General features: G+C 48.0%; 3 protein-coding genes across 3 annotated transcripts in view; 1 reads left to right on the top strand and 2 right to left on the bottom strand.

Annotated features, from left to right (window-relative positions):
- The window catches only part of KIAA0753, a 128959-nt gene that overhangs the window by 100201 nt on the left and 15816 nt on the right, over positions 1 to 12942 (top strand). The window lies entirely within an intron of this gene.
- Positions 1033 to 9657, bottom strand: LOC307203664 (C-C motif chemokine 18-like). Its single transcript, XM_079954637.1, has 5 exons — positions 9650 to 9657; positions 4248 to 4326; positions 2960 to 2998; positions 2443 to 2542; positions 1033 to 1255 (listed from the first exon to the last, which is right to left on the bottom strand). Exons 2-5 carry the CDS (start codon positions 4318 to 4320, stop codon positions 1162 to 1164), a joined length of 306 nt encoding a protein of 101 aa, XP_079810763.1. The 5' UTR covers positions 4321 to 4326; positions 9650 to 9657; the 3' UTR covers positions 1033 to 1161.
- LOC307203665 (C-C motif chemokine 5-like) lies at positions 6533 to 9797 on the bottom strand. The gene is made up of 4 exons (XM_079954638.1): positions 9571 to 9797; positions 8386 to 8424; positions 7568 to 7670; positions 6533 to 6752 (listed from the first exon to the last, which is right to left on the bottom strand). The coding sequence occupies exons 1-4, from the start codon at positions 9641 to 9643 to the stop codon at positions 6665 to 6667; spliced, it is 303 nt and encodes a 100-aa protein (XP_079810764.1). The 5' UTR covers positions 9644 to 9797; the 3' UTR covers positions 6533 to 6664.

The following is a 12942-nucleotide window of genomic DNA, read 5'->3' as shown; positions in this document are numbered from 1 at the left end:
ACCGACATTTACCAGCTCTGACAAATGGTCAGGATGGATGATGGGAGGTGTAGTTCAACAGCTTCTTCCTGGCGCAAAGGAACACCATGACGGAAACCAGAACGCACAGAAACACCGTTTACCTTCCCGCCGCAGTGGTACCTATTTATCTACTTGCACTGGCATGCTTTCAAACTGCTAGGTTGGCAGGAACTGGGACAGAGCAACGGGAGCTCACCCCATCGCGGGGATTCAAACCGCTGACCTTCTGATCAGCAAGCCCAAGAGGCTCAGTGGTTTGCACCACAGCACCGCCTGCATCCAGCGGGCATCACATTGGCTGCCCTTGCTCAATATGTTAAGACGCTATCCAATTGATTGTGTGATATGAGTCTGCACCTGTCTATCGCTGTTTTTAGCCAATGAGTGACATCATGGAGATGATTGACAGTTAGAGGGTGCTTTTAACCATAGAAATAGAGGCTATAGTGACACACCTGTCTGAAGGTAGCAGCAAGATCCTCCTGGCCATAGGAGCCAAATCCTAGGGGCCGAAGTCCCTTCAGCCACACCCCTCGATAAAATATTAGAGCTCCACTCAAGTTGATGAACATTGCCATTCAAACTCTGCGTGTGTGTGTGACATGTCATGTGATCAATTATGCGGGGCAGGGCTTACCTGCTCCCCCTCCCAATACTTTATTCAAGTTGGCACCCCTGTCTCTGGCTCAGATCTTATTTCATGCAAAAATAAAAATATGAGTTTGCATTTAAAAAACCCCACATCTCTCCCAATGAAAAGGATGTAGGGATCTGGAGCTTTTTAACAGAGTGTGCTGCAGTAGGATTTCCAGCTGGGGGAGCTTCTCTCCCTGTCGCTGCCTGAGCTGAAAATGCTGAGCCCCCACCCCTGCTAGCCCTCCGCTCTGCCTCTGTCCAGGACAAAACTCAAAAGGGCCATGACTCCAGCTGACCCTTAAGCACCCACCCCCACACACTTGCAATCTAAACACTCAAATATGCAATTTTAAAAGAAAGACACTCTGCACATGCTCAGAACTACTCCCTTTAATCATATTGCAGAAGCCTGATTTTCTGGCATTCAAAACAGCTTGAAACTTGGTTCCAGTTCTCTTCCTGACGAGGAGGAGGAGGGAGCAAGGAGCAGGAGGGATGTTGTCTCTATGATGGTGGTGGAAAACACTTCAAGATCTTCTGGACCCATTCTTTGCTGGGGTCAACACATAGCTTTCTGTTGTTCTTCTTCAGGTAGACTCTATGAAAAAGGAATGGCCTGCTTAGTGCCCAGTCAAAGCCAAGCAAAAGGCAGTTCTCTGTTTTGGAAGTTCCACAGCTCAGGACTGATGGGGTGTGGCTGGGTTGCAGGGAAGAGAGCTGATTCTGACATTTACCCAGTGCCGGATTTATGTATAAGCTAAACAAGCTATAGCTTAGGGCTCCACTCTCTTGCGCCCCCACTATTAATATACTACTTCTTAATTGTATTTCAGTTCAACAATTACTTTGATAAAATACATATTTTGTTATGTGCAAATGGCTTTAGATACCTTTTAGGGCCATAAATTACCAGATAGCATATATTCAACACAAAAAACAGCGACAATTTGTTGTTGATACAGCTGGACATATAAAGGGCCCCATTACTTTCAGTAGCTTAGGGCCTCATCAAACCTAAATCCGGCCCTGATTTTACCCTCTGAGGCCCAGGAGATCAAGGTTCAAATCCCCACTCAGCCATTAAATTGGGTGACTTTGGGCTAGTCCTAGTCTCTCAACTTAACTCACCTGGCAGGGTTGTGGTGAGGATGATATAGAAGGGGGAGAGCCACATATACCACCTTCAGCTCCTTGGAGAGATAGAAATACTGAGTTGTGGGGCTGGTGTTTCCCAAAGGCCACATGGCCAGTTCAGGGCAGAGAGGAGATTTGAGCCAGGGACCTCCTGGCAACTACAAGACTTAGGGTTTACTCTGGCCCTCTAATGCCACATTCACAGTCCTTGTGGCTCTCCCTGCAAAGAATCCTGGGAACTGTGGTTTCCCTAGGGTGCTGGGAACTGTAGCTCTGTGTTGCCTAAACTACACTTTTCAAGGTTCTTTTCTTGCTTAGAGCAGGGTGCTGATAACACCAAGGTTGCAGGTTTGATCCCCGTAAGGGACACCTGCACATTCCTGCATTGCAGGGGGTTGGGCTAGATGATCCTCAGGATCCCTACCAACTCTGCAATTCTATGATTCTTAGAAATGGCACTTTCAACATAAGCTGTGGATGTGATCTGTTGCAGCTTAACTTGGGGGAGTTGCTGGTATGCTGGATCTGCACAAATCTGCTGCAAATCAAGAACCAGTCCAAGGATTGGAAACAAACAGCCCTGAGCGTTTGATACTTTCAACATGCAGAGTTGTGCCCCCCCTCCATCTAATGAAGTTTGTTGCTACTTACATGACAGCCGGCTTGGCACATGTGCTGGGTGCCCGTTCATAGTATTTTATGGCCTTGCATGGAATTGGTCTATTTACGTAATTAAGGCAGCAGTTGGCTCCTAAGGAGAGGGAGGGAATGGAATAATTTAGTGGCTTCTGTAGTGTGGAAGAGGAATGGGAGATGATGCCCCCAGAGGCTCTGGAGGTCCCAGCCTGCTGCTCTTCTGGAGGGGGAAAGTGACTGTCTTTCCTCTGATCCAGGAAAGGTCTCCGGAAAGGGCTGGGATGGACCTTCCTCCCACCCACCTGAATGGATGCTTCATGGGAAGGAGTCTGAAGCCCCCTTTGGTGAACATTGCCTCCATCACAACAAGCTCAGCAAGGGACAGCCCTTGAGAACTGTGGCCAACGTTGCCCAAAATGGTCGTGTGAAGAACATCCTTGGGACAGAGATTAGGGAAGGAACTGCTTATGTGTGTCTGGCACCAGCTCCCCCTTTGAGTATAGTTGAGGAGGCAGCAACAAGGAAGACTTACTCTTATGAGCCACATCCTGAGTCTCCTTAGCAGGTTCCACTGAAAGAGAGAAAGCAAATGAGGGTCATTATGGGTTCCTCTCTCTATGAACTGTCCACTGTTCCACAGCCATAGATATTGGAATCTTTCCCCATGAAACTTTTGTTGCTAGCCTTTGACTTGGGTGGGGATGAGGGTGGCACTGTGGGTTAAACCACAGAGCCTAGGACTTGCTGATCAGAAGGTTGGCGGTTCGAATCCCCACGACGGGGTAAACTCCCATTGCTCGGTCCCTGCTCCTGCTAACGTAACAGTTCAAAAGCACATCAAAGTGCAAGTAGATAAATAGGTACCGCTCCGGCGGAAAGGTAAACGGCGTTTTCGTGCACTGCTCTGGCTTAGTCATGCTGGCCACAAGGCCCAGAAGCTGTACACCGGCTCCCTTGGCCAGTAAAGCGGTCACGACTAGACCTAATGGTCAGTGGTCCCCTTACCTTTATATCCCAGCCCCACCTGGGACTGTACCTGGGACCATCTATAGGCAAACAGGTGCTCTGTCCCAGAGCTACATGGAGAAAGGCATCCCGGCTTTGGCCTGGGGGTGGGGAAGAGGAGGGCACCCCTGGCATTCACCCTCCAGAGCCTCTCCCTCCCCTGGGAAGCTGTTGACTCGCTCTCCCACCTGCATCTCATCAGAGTTGGGGCCAGGGGCTGAGGCTTCCCTAAGGCCACCAGGTCACTGGCCAGTAAAGCAAGATGAGCACCGCAACCCCAGAGTCGTCCGTCACTGGACCTAATGGTCAGGGGTCCCTTTACCTTTACCTTTATGACTTGGGTGAGACTTTCTTAGGGTGGCTTTTTCACTGAGCAAAACAAGGAAATCCTGTGGCATCTTTCTCTGGGTGAGACAAGTGCCTTTTTGCGGGCCAACTTTTCAGCTCTGTGTTTGGAAATCCCTGCGATCTCCCCACCAGTCCCCTCCACTCCTGCTAAGAGCCAGAGGCCAGACTGGGCCAACGGACTCATTCTGGTGCCTGCACCACGGTGGCACTGAGGACCAGTTGCCCTGGGGCTACATAACCAAAGGGAAGTCCTCCTTGAGTCAAAGCCTTGGTCTGTCTCTCTTACTATCATCATGCATTGATGAGCATTTGCTGTCCAGGGCTTCCTTCACCAGCCCTACCTGGAAATGCTGGAGTCATACCTGAAACCTATGGCAAGCAAAGCAGGCGCCCTACTGCTGTCCTACAGCCTGTGCTGTCCTACTACTACTTTCAAAATAAGGGATAGAAGAAAGGGGCAGACTCACATGGGCAAACAGCAGCCAGGGCAAAGGGGGCCGCAAGGAAGAGGAAACCAAAGGAAGTTGAAGAGAGCTTCATGGCAGGACTCAAGACCCTCCCAGGTTCCTTCCTTGACTCCTTCAATGCTCAGTACCTTGAGGATCCCCTGGTCTCTTTTTATAGACAAGTCTGGCCACCTTGTCTCTAGAATGAGGAGGTGACATCATGGGGAAAATGACTTTGTATAAAGCAGCGAAGTTTCCGCTCCCTCTGATAGCGATGAAGATACCGAGGGGCTGATGTCCAAAATAGAGAGGCAGTGTATGGGCCGATCATGAGGCCCATAATCTGCAGCTCCTTTTGATTGTGAAAAGGGTTGATAAGAGCCTTTTCGTGCACCAACTTTGCTGCTGCAGCAGATCCACTTTCTGAGAAAACCCACAAAGAACTTAGATGCTTCAAAAACATCAGGGGAGGGTTGGAGACCATCAGGGCAATAAGCAAGCAAAGGGCAGCCGGCACAAGCTCCTGAGAAAAACAAGCCATTTTAGGGTTATGGATGGGTAGCAACCAGGCTGTGGGTGTAGTGGAGCCATGACCTTAAGGACTCCTTTAAAAGAAAAAAGAAAAAAGGCTACATGGTCCAAAGTGGAGACCTTCTTCCATCACTGCCTGGTGCTGGCAGAGGCCAGTTCCTGTCTGCTAGCTCCACCAAAAGCCCACCTGGACCTCCTTTTTGACTATCTTGTTTATCAGGCCTGGATTTGCATTCTCCCTGCCAAAGCTGTAGGGACCCCTTGGACCTCCCCACCCCACCCCTCCAAATGAGTGTCTTCTCTGCTTGAGAAGCACCCAGCTGTCAACTGGCTCTGTGGTGCTGATCACCTCCTGTAGCAAAAGAAGATCTTTAACTTTACATCTGCCCCAGCTGCAGCAAAACATGTCTCTCCCGCATCGGTCTCTACAGCCACAGCAGGTGCTGCAACCTTCCAACAGCTTGACCTCATCCCAAAAAGGCTCACTCCTCCATTGTCTCCCAAGGCAGATGGATGCCAACATGTAGCTTAAGGGATAGACAGGATTTTCTTGCTGAAACTAGTTTACAGCTCAGGATCCAGCAGGTCTGCTGGGTTGAGGGGCTCTGCTCAGTTCCTGTTCCTGGGAAAGCCAGAACTGGTCCCGACAAAGCCCACGATTGAATTGCTGCAATATGGCCCACATGGGGCTGCCTTCTGAAGGGTGTCCAGAAACTTTGGCTGGTCCAGGATGCAGTAAGGAGGGTTAGGGCAGGGGCTCCTCCTTGAGAATATCCAACTCCTGTTTTACAGTGTGAACGTAAGAAGAACCTGGCTGTTGGATCAGGCCATAGGGGGTTTCACTTAGACCAGAACACATGTCTCAACCAGTGGCTTCTGGAAAGCCTGTGAGCAGGCCATGGCAGCAATAACCCCCTCCTCTGCTATTGCCTCCCCTGTTTCTGGCTATTCAGGGGCAGGGGGAGTGATTCAAATAGTTGCAATCAGCTCTGAGAGCTGGAAGAGGAGTGGGAGGGGTGCACTACACAGAAACACATATCCTAAACACCAAAATAAAACAGAAGTTTATACACACACACACACACACACACACACACACACACACACACGTACCACAAACTTTTGTGACTCTGCTCAGCATCAGAAGGTATAAATCATTTGAAGGCTCCTTCTCTGGGATGGGAGAGTTGTCTGCTATCAGACCCACCCACCCCTCGAGCTTTGAGAGATGGAGGACTGAACGCCTCCTCTGCCCTGCCCAGCTAGGACTGGTTGGAATTTTGCTGATGACTAGAAACATCCTAATATGTATAGACTGGGAGCACCTGGGTGAAAAAGTGAGCTTCCCCTTCCACCCATGCTAGCCTGGCCAGATTTGAGGAGGGGGCTGCGGTCCTGGGCCCATGAAGGAGGGAATACCATTCCAGGTTTGGGTAGTCATGTTGCCTTGGCAGCTGGATTTTACCTAGGTCCTAGCCCTGCCTCCTGTGCTCAGTTCCACCATCTATTGGCCAGATTCCCAGCTTTCTTTGGAAAGGAAAGGCAGCTGTTGTTGGACTACAACTCCCATCAACTTCTAGCCATCATGGTCGATGGTCAAGGTGGATGATGGGAGTTGTAGTCCAATGACTTCTGTAGGATACCATGTTGGCTGCCCCTGTTCAATATGAGATATGAGGTGAAATGTTGAGAGCCACCACCACCCCCGGCCCAGCCCAGGTCCCCACCTCAGCCTCTGGGAGTTGCGAGGCTATAAATGAGAGGCACTCAGCACATGATCAGCATCACTCCCTTTAATCATATTGCTTCACTTTTTGCTTGGCTTTTTTTCTTTTCAGCATTCAAAGCAGCTTGAGCCCTGGACTCTCTTTTCTTCCTGTGGAGAAGGAAGGGGAGGGATGTTGTCTCTATGGTGGGGGCAGTTTGCGGATGAGATCCTTGACCCACTGATCATCGGGGTTAGTGCAGATCCTTTTATTCCTCTTTGTGATGAATCTGCAAAAGGTGAAATGTCTGCTTAGTTCCAAGCTGGTCAAGGCCGGGCAAAAGGTTGTTCTCTGACTTGGGATTGACTGGGGTGGTGCTGAGGTCTAGTCCCGACATTCACCCTCTAGGACCCAGGGTCAAGGGTTCAAATACCCACATAACATGAAGCTCTATGAGTTATCTTGAGTCTAGTATAGTCTCCTAACCTACCTCACAGGATTGTTGTGAAGATGATATGGGGACAGGAGAGCCACATATACACCACCTTGCGCTCCATAGAGAGTTATAATATAAATATGGTTAACATAATCCAATCAGAGTTGAGGGGCTTAAAGCAACTTGTCCAACCCAGGGCAGAGAGGAGATTCCATCCAGGGACCTTCTGACAGCTAGAAGACTTACGAATGACTCTGCTCTCACTTCATACCCTTAAAGCACTCTTAATACCAATTTCACAGTTTTGGCTCTGCCCCAAGGAATCCTGGGAGTTGTGATTTCTTAAGTGTCCTGGGAACTGTAGTTCTGCAAGGGATAAACTAAACTTCTCAAGAGTCTTTCTTTAAGTGGCACCGATGTCTTTTCAATGAATGGGGTGGATGTGACCTGGGTGGACCTTAACTCAAGAGAATTGCTGGTGGGCTGGATTTGTACAGATCATTAGCCAAGTACATGAAGTTGGCTGCAATTCAGTGACGAGCCAAACAATTGAAAAGAAAGAAAACCCTTTGTTACTTTGGAACATGCAGAACGTTCAGGTGTTTCTGGTTGTTGTTTTTTTTTAAAAAAAAATAAATATATAAAAAAATAAACTTGCTGCTACTTACATGATAGCCGGCAGGGGGCAGGTACTGCCTGCATACTCATAGCTAACCAAGAGCTGGAGTGGAATGGGTCTCTTTTCATATTTCATGCAGCAGTGGCTTGAGCCTGTGAAGGAGAGGTGAGGATTGGAACAGTTTAGTGGCTTCTGTACCATGGAACGTGAAAGGGGGATAGTTTTCACAGAGGCTCTGGGAGGTCCCAGCCTCTCCTGGAGAGGGGAAGTGTTCATTCTCCTTCAGATCAAGGGAGGTTCACTGGGGAGGGCTGGAATAGACCTCCTTCACTCCCCATCCACCTGAACTGAAAGGAGCCTGAATCTCCCTGCAATGGATGTTCCCTCCCACACTACAGGCTCAGCCTGGGGCAGCAGGGGCAGCCTTAAAAACTGAGGCCTGAAATATGGTGATAGGACTCTCACATGGAAGATGGAGCAAGCTTTCTTTTCCTGCTGTGCCAAACCAATGAATTCAAAAAACAGGAAAGGAGATTCCGACTCAATGTTAGGAAGAACTTTCTGAGGGTAGGAGTCATTCAACAGTGGAACAGGCTGCCTTGGAAGTGGTGGAAGCCCCTTCAATTGAGCTTTCTAAGCAGACGTTGGATGGCCACCTGTCAGGGGTGCTGTAGTTGTGATTCCTGAATGACAGGGGGTGGACTAGAGGACCTTTGGGGTGCCTTCCAAATTGACAGATTTATGATTCTATGAAATGGCTGTCTGAACAGCATCCTCAGGACAGAGTAGAGAAGGAACTGCCCATGTGAATCTGGCACCAGCTTCCTCTTTGAGTATGGTTGAGGAGGGAGGACAAGGAAGGCTTACCATCACGAGCCTCATCCTGGGTCTCCTTGGTGTCTTCCCCTGATGGAGAGAAATGAATGGCGGCTCAATACAGGTTGCTCTCCCTTTCAACTGTCCACCATCCCATTGCCAAGGATACAGGATTCTTTGCCCTGTGAAACTTTCATTGCTAGCCTGTGACTTGGGTGAGACATTTTTTTTTCCTTTTTTAATTTTAATTTTCAATTTTCAGAAGGTTGCAAATTCAATACACCTTGTGTATCTCCTTGTGAGGAGATCCAGAGACCAGTCTGGGTGGGCAGACTCACTCTGGGGCCTGTGACACTTCAGCTCTGAGAACCCATCACCCTGGCACCACAGAGCCAAAGGCCCCATTAGGGAGCATACACTTTGCAAAAATGTGTATATTTGGAGCTTTCTCTAAAAAGCTGATGAATTTTCATGAGAGCTTTTAAATAAGAGAACGGGCAAACAATGTGGAAATACAGAAAACGGACCTGACAATTGGAAATATGGGGAACAAAGAAATAGAGAATGTGATGGAATCATCACCCATTGCTAGGCCCTATCCTAATTTAATTTATTTAAAAGCCTTTATAAAGCACTTAAATATTTTTTAACTCTCTACGTATTGTACAAATCTCTCTGTCTATCTATCTATCTATCTATCTATCTATCTATCTATCTATCTATCCGTCTCTATCATCTATCTCCCTCTAATAAAAGTAGCCTGCTGGATCAGGCCAATGGTTCACCTAGTCCAGCATCCTGGTCGCACAGTGAAGGAACAGTTCCTATGGTAAACCAGCAAGCAGGATTTCAGCAAAAGAGCACTCTCCCCTCCTGTGGTTTCCAGCAAATTTCTACCTCCCCTCCCCACCAGCCCCTCTCTATAATTATTACAGCCTAATGATGAAAGCCATCCTGCCCATCTTTCAGCTGTAAAACAGGGTCTAAATCTCAGGCACACAGGATGCTGCCCTATCCTGAGTCAGAGCCCTGGTCCATCTCTCTTACTAGCGTCATTCACTGGTGAGCATTTGCTCCCCAGGGCTTCAGGTAGCGAGTCCTTTACCAGCCTTACCTGGAAATGCTGGAGTCACACCTGAAACCTATGGTAAGCAAAGCAGGTGCTCTTCCACTGACCTACAGCCTGTGCCCCAGGAGAGGAGAGGAGAGGAGGATGGATAGTCACCCTTGACTCACCTGAAGAGGCATCAGCCAGGGCAAAGGTGGCCACAAGGAGGAGGAAGACCAGAGCAGCCAAAGAGAGCTTCATGGCAGGTGAAGATGGAGAGACACTTTCCAGACTTCTTCTTCGTTTATTCAGTCCTGGGTACCTGAGGCTCCCCCAGATTTCTTTTTATAGAGGATTATGGCTACCCAAAATCTAGAATGCAGAGCTGATGTCATGAGACAAGGGCTTTGTCGGAAGCATTGCCGCTCCCCCCCCCAGCTGATGCCGAAGGAGATAGCGAGGGGTTGATACCCAAGATTGAGAGGCAGGAGTTTATCATCTGTGACATCCTTTTGTTGATAAGGAGGTTGATAAGAGCCGTTTTGTGGACCAAACCTGCTGCTGCAGCAGATCCACTTGCCAATTTCTGTGTAAACAGTTCAGATGCTTCAGAAGTAGATAGCTGGTTGATGTGTCCCATCAGCAGATGTAGAATGCATCCACCAGCTAAGGACTGTTTTGGAGAGAGATGACTTGACCATGCTCTGATAACTTTCAGGCTGGATTTTTGTGATGCGCTCTATGTGCAGCAGCCAGTTTACTAGCTGGGGTTCTATTTAGATCTCATACAAACCCCTGCTCTAAAATAGCTTCACTGGTGCGAGATTCTGGGTCCAATTCAAGGGGCTCATGCTAGTGTTTAAAGCCCTAAAGGACTTAGTCCTCAAATATTTGAAAAGCTGCCTCCTTGCCTACAGACTGTCTTGGGTGTTGCAATTGGCAAAGGGGAAGTTCCTCCACTCTCAGAGGTTTGCAGTGGTGGCAAGGCCTTCTCTACGGCAGCCCCTAAGTTGTGGAACTCCCTCCCCACAGAGATGCATCTGGCATCTTCATTATACAGCTTTCAGAGGATGCTGAAGACCCACTTCTTTACCCTTGCTATTAACACGTAAGATATGCATAGTTTTAGGACCCATCTTATTTTTATAGTTGTAAGTTGCTTTTAAAAGTTGTGTTTTAATGATGTAACCTGCCCTTAATGATGTAACATGCCCTTAACCTTATGGTTAAGTGTGGGTTGATAATAATATTAGTAATAATAGTAACATTGTAGGTTTTAGGGGTCAACCCGGATGATGCTCCAAGTCGCTTCCAGTTCTTGCGGTGTGGCACTCACAGTGCGTTGGAGATTAACAGAGGAAGTTGATGAACTAGTCAGACAAGTTTCTTTGTGAGACAGTGACCTTAGCTGGCCAGTCAGGGTCCTCATCAGGATGAACTAGGATACAAGAACTACAACTAAGTGTGGGTGCCACCCACACTTAACTTGGACAGCTGCTCCAGGTCGCTGAGAGGTCAAAGAGAATTACAGTGGTACCTCTGGTTAACTTCTCTCTCTCTTTTTTAAAATAATTTTTTATTGGAAATTTACAACATACCACAAACCCCCCACCACCCCAACACAGAAATCCACCCCCATCAGACACAAACATAACAAACAACAAGCATAATATACAACAATACAAACAACCAAATAAAGACTTCGTTTATCCTGTTTCTGGCATCCTTATTTACTTCTTATAAGCTGTTTCCTTTATGAATAATTATTAAGATTTTTCTAATTATAACTTAAATATCCACAAAGTCTCCTGCAGACATTAATCAAAACAAGTCCAGGTATGACTTTTAGGGCACTGTTTTGTGAAGTATTCTCTGCATTTTCCCCATGCTTTTTGAAATTCTTGTCTAGTATGATCTCTAATTGCCTCTGTTAATCTAGCCAGTTCAATATACTCTAACAGTTTGTCTTGCCATTCCATTTTTGTTGGCACAATTTCTTTTTTCCAGTTTTTAGCAATCAGGACCCTTGCTGCTCCTGTAGCATAGAGGAATATTTTCTGATCTTCTCTTGCTATACCTGTGTCCGTTATCCCTAGTAGAAAAGCTTCTGTATTTTTTATAAAGTTATACTTTTTTAAGCTCGTCATATACTATGTTCTCATCCTGAAGCAAAGTTCTTAAACCGAGGTACTATTTCTGGGTTAGCGGCATCTGTAACCTGAGGCGTCTGTAACCTGAAGTGTCTGTAACCCGAGATACCACTGCAATGGCACAGCTCATCATTTAGGATGACCCAAGCAGTTTCTGTGCCAAAACCAGGCCTAAACCTAAACTGAAATGTATCTAGTTGCTCCACATTGGAGGAGAGGGTTTTTGCCCTGGATTCCTGCTGGCAAGTTCCCACAGGCCTCTGGTTGGCCACTGTAAGGACATGATACAGAACTAGTTGGGCTGTTGGCCTCATTCAGCCGGTGCTCTTTCATACCCTCCAACATTTTGGGAGGGCAAATTGGGGCACCTCCACACATCACCCTGCTGCCCCACTGCCTGCCCACTCACCTCCTCCCTGCCTTCTCTTTCGCTTGCCAGCTGCTGCCCCCCCCTTGTGCCATTGTCTGCCTCCTCCTCCTCTGCCCCCTCCATGACTTCCACTGCCTCCTCCACCTCTGCTGGTACTTCCAGAAGCTGGCTTCCATAAGTTCTGCGATGGAAGGAGGAGGAAGAGTGGTGACGCATGGGGGCAAAGTAGGTTTTGCTTCCATTTTTTTGGTCCCATGCACTGGTGTGAGTCAACTGACTTGGGCCACAGTGTGGGACAAAGAAACAGTCACCTTCTGCTCCACAGCCAGAGCACAGGAGCCAAAATGGGACACCCAAGATGGGGATAAGAAGCCAGGGCAGCTTCTGTCAATCTGGGATGTCCCGCTTAAAACGGGACGGTTGCGCTGCATACTCTTTTCACGTCCTTCTGTTATGTTCCTATGGAAGCAGCTGGCTTGTGTCATCTGCTGGACCACCCCTTGCTCCTTGCATCCACCTCTGGGTTGCCACAACACCTCCTGACTCAGTCTCACTCACTGCTGGCCTCAACTGTCCCCCGGTTACCCCCAGAGCCACCTCAGCTAGGCAAGGGGTCAGGGCACCATGAATCATTTGGATAAGGAAGGAGTGGTTTATGTCTCTTGAAAGAGATGCTACTTCCTTCCTAGGCACAAACACACACTCTTTCTCTTGCTCAAAAATAGAACGTCTGCGTTGCTGTGCTGTATGACGCAGCATTATGGGGGCAGTGTTCCCTTTTTGTTCCTGGAGTGCATAAGAGCCAACGCCTAGGGGCTGAGGTCCCTTTGGTCCCCCCCATTAAATATTTGAAGCAACTGGAGAGCTGCCTTTTATCAGGCTTCTGATGAATTTGCCCCAAAGCAGATGTTTTTCCTCTTGCAGATTCATCACAAAGAACTAGAGGTTCTGTGCTGACCCCAGGTCTCCAATTCTATGATTCTATCTGGAGAGTTGCTCTCATTGAAATAATTTAGGGTAGCCTGTTGGATTGCTTCCAG

This window comes from Podarcis cretensis (genome assembly GCF_951804945.1).
Source record: "Podarcis cretensis genome assembly, chromosome: 15".
In the NCBI taxonomy this organism is placed as follows: domain Eukaryota; kingdom Metazoa; phylum Chordata; class Lepidosauria; order Squamata; family Lacertidae; genus Podarcis; species Podarcis cretensis.
Note: the sequence above shows the minus strand (reverse complement) of the source record. Positions and strands in the feature narration are given on the sequence as shown.

What these genes read in the sequence shown, in the direction of transcription:
- LOC307203664 (XM_079954637.1), bottom strand. Translation starts at nt 4,320, where the DNA reads ATGAAGCTCTCTTCAACTTCCTTTGGTTTCCTCTTCCTTGCGGCCCCC. An exon ending in TCAGGATGTGGCTCATAAGA is followed by an intron (nt 2,543 to 2,959) that starts GTAAGTCTTCCT and finishes CCCTCTCCTTAG; the next exon opens with GAGCCAACTGCTGCCTTAAT. An exon ending in TGTGCCAAGCCGGCTGTCAT is followed by an intron (nt 1,256 to 2,442) that starts GTAAGTAGCAAC and finishes CCTTTTTCATAG; the next exon opens with AGTCTACCTGAAGAAGAACA.
- LOC307203665 (XM_079954638.1), bottom strand. Translation starts at nt 9,643, where the DNA reads ATGAAGCTCTCTTTGGCTGCTCTGGTCTTCCTCCTCCTTGTGGCCACC. An exon ending in CCAGGATGAGGCTCGTGATG is followed by an intron (nt 7,671 to 8,385) that starts GTAAGCCTTCCT and finishes TCTCCTTCACAG; the next exon opens with GCTCAAGCCACTGCTGCATG. An exon ending in TGCCCCCTGCCGGCTATCAT is followed by an intron (nt 6,753 to 7,567) that starts GTAAGTAGCAGC and finishes CACCTTTTGCAG; the next exon opens with ATTCATCACAAAGAGGAATA.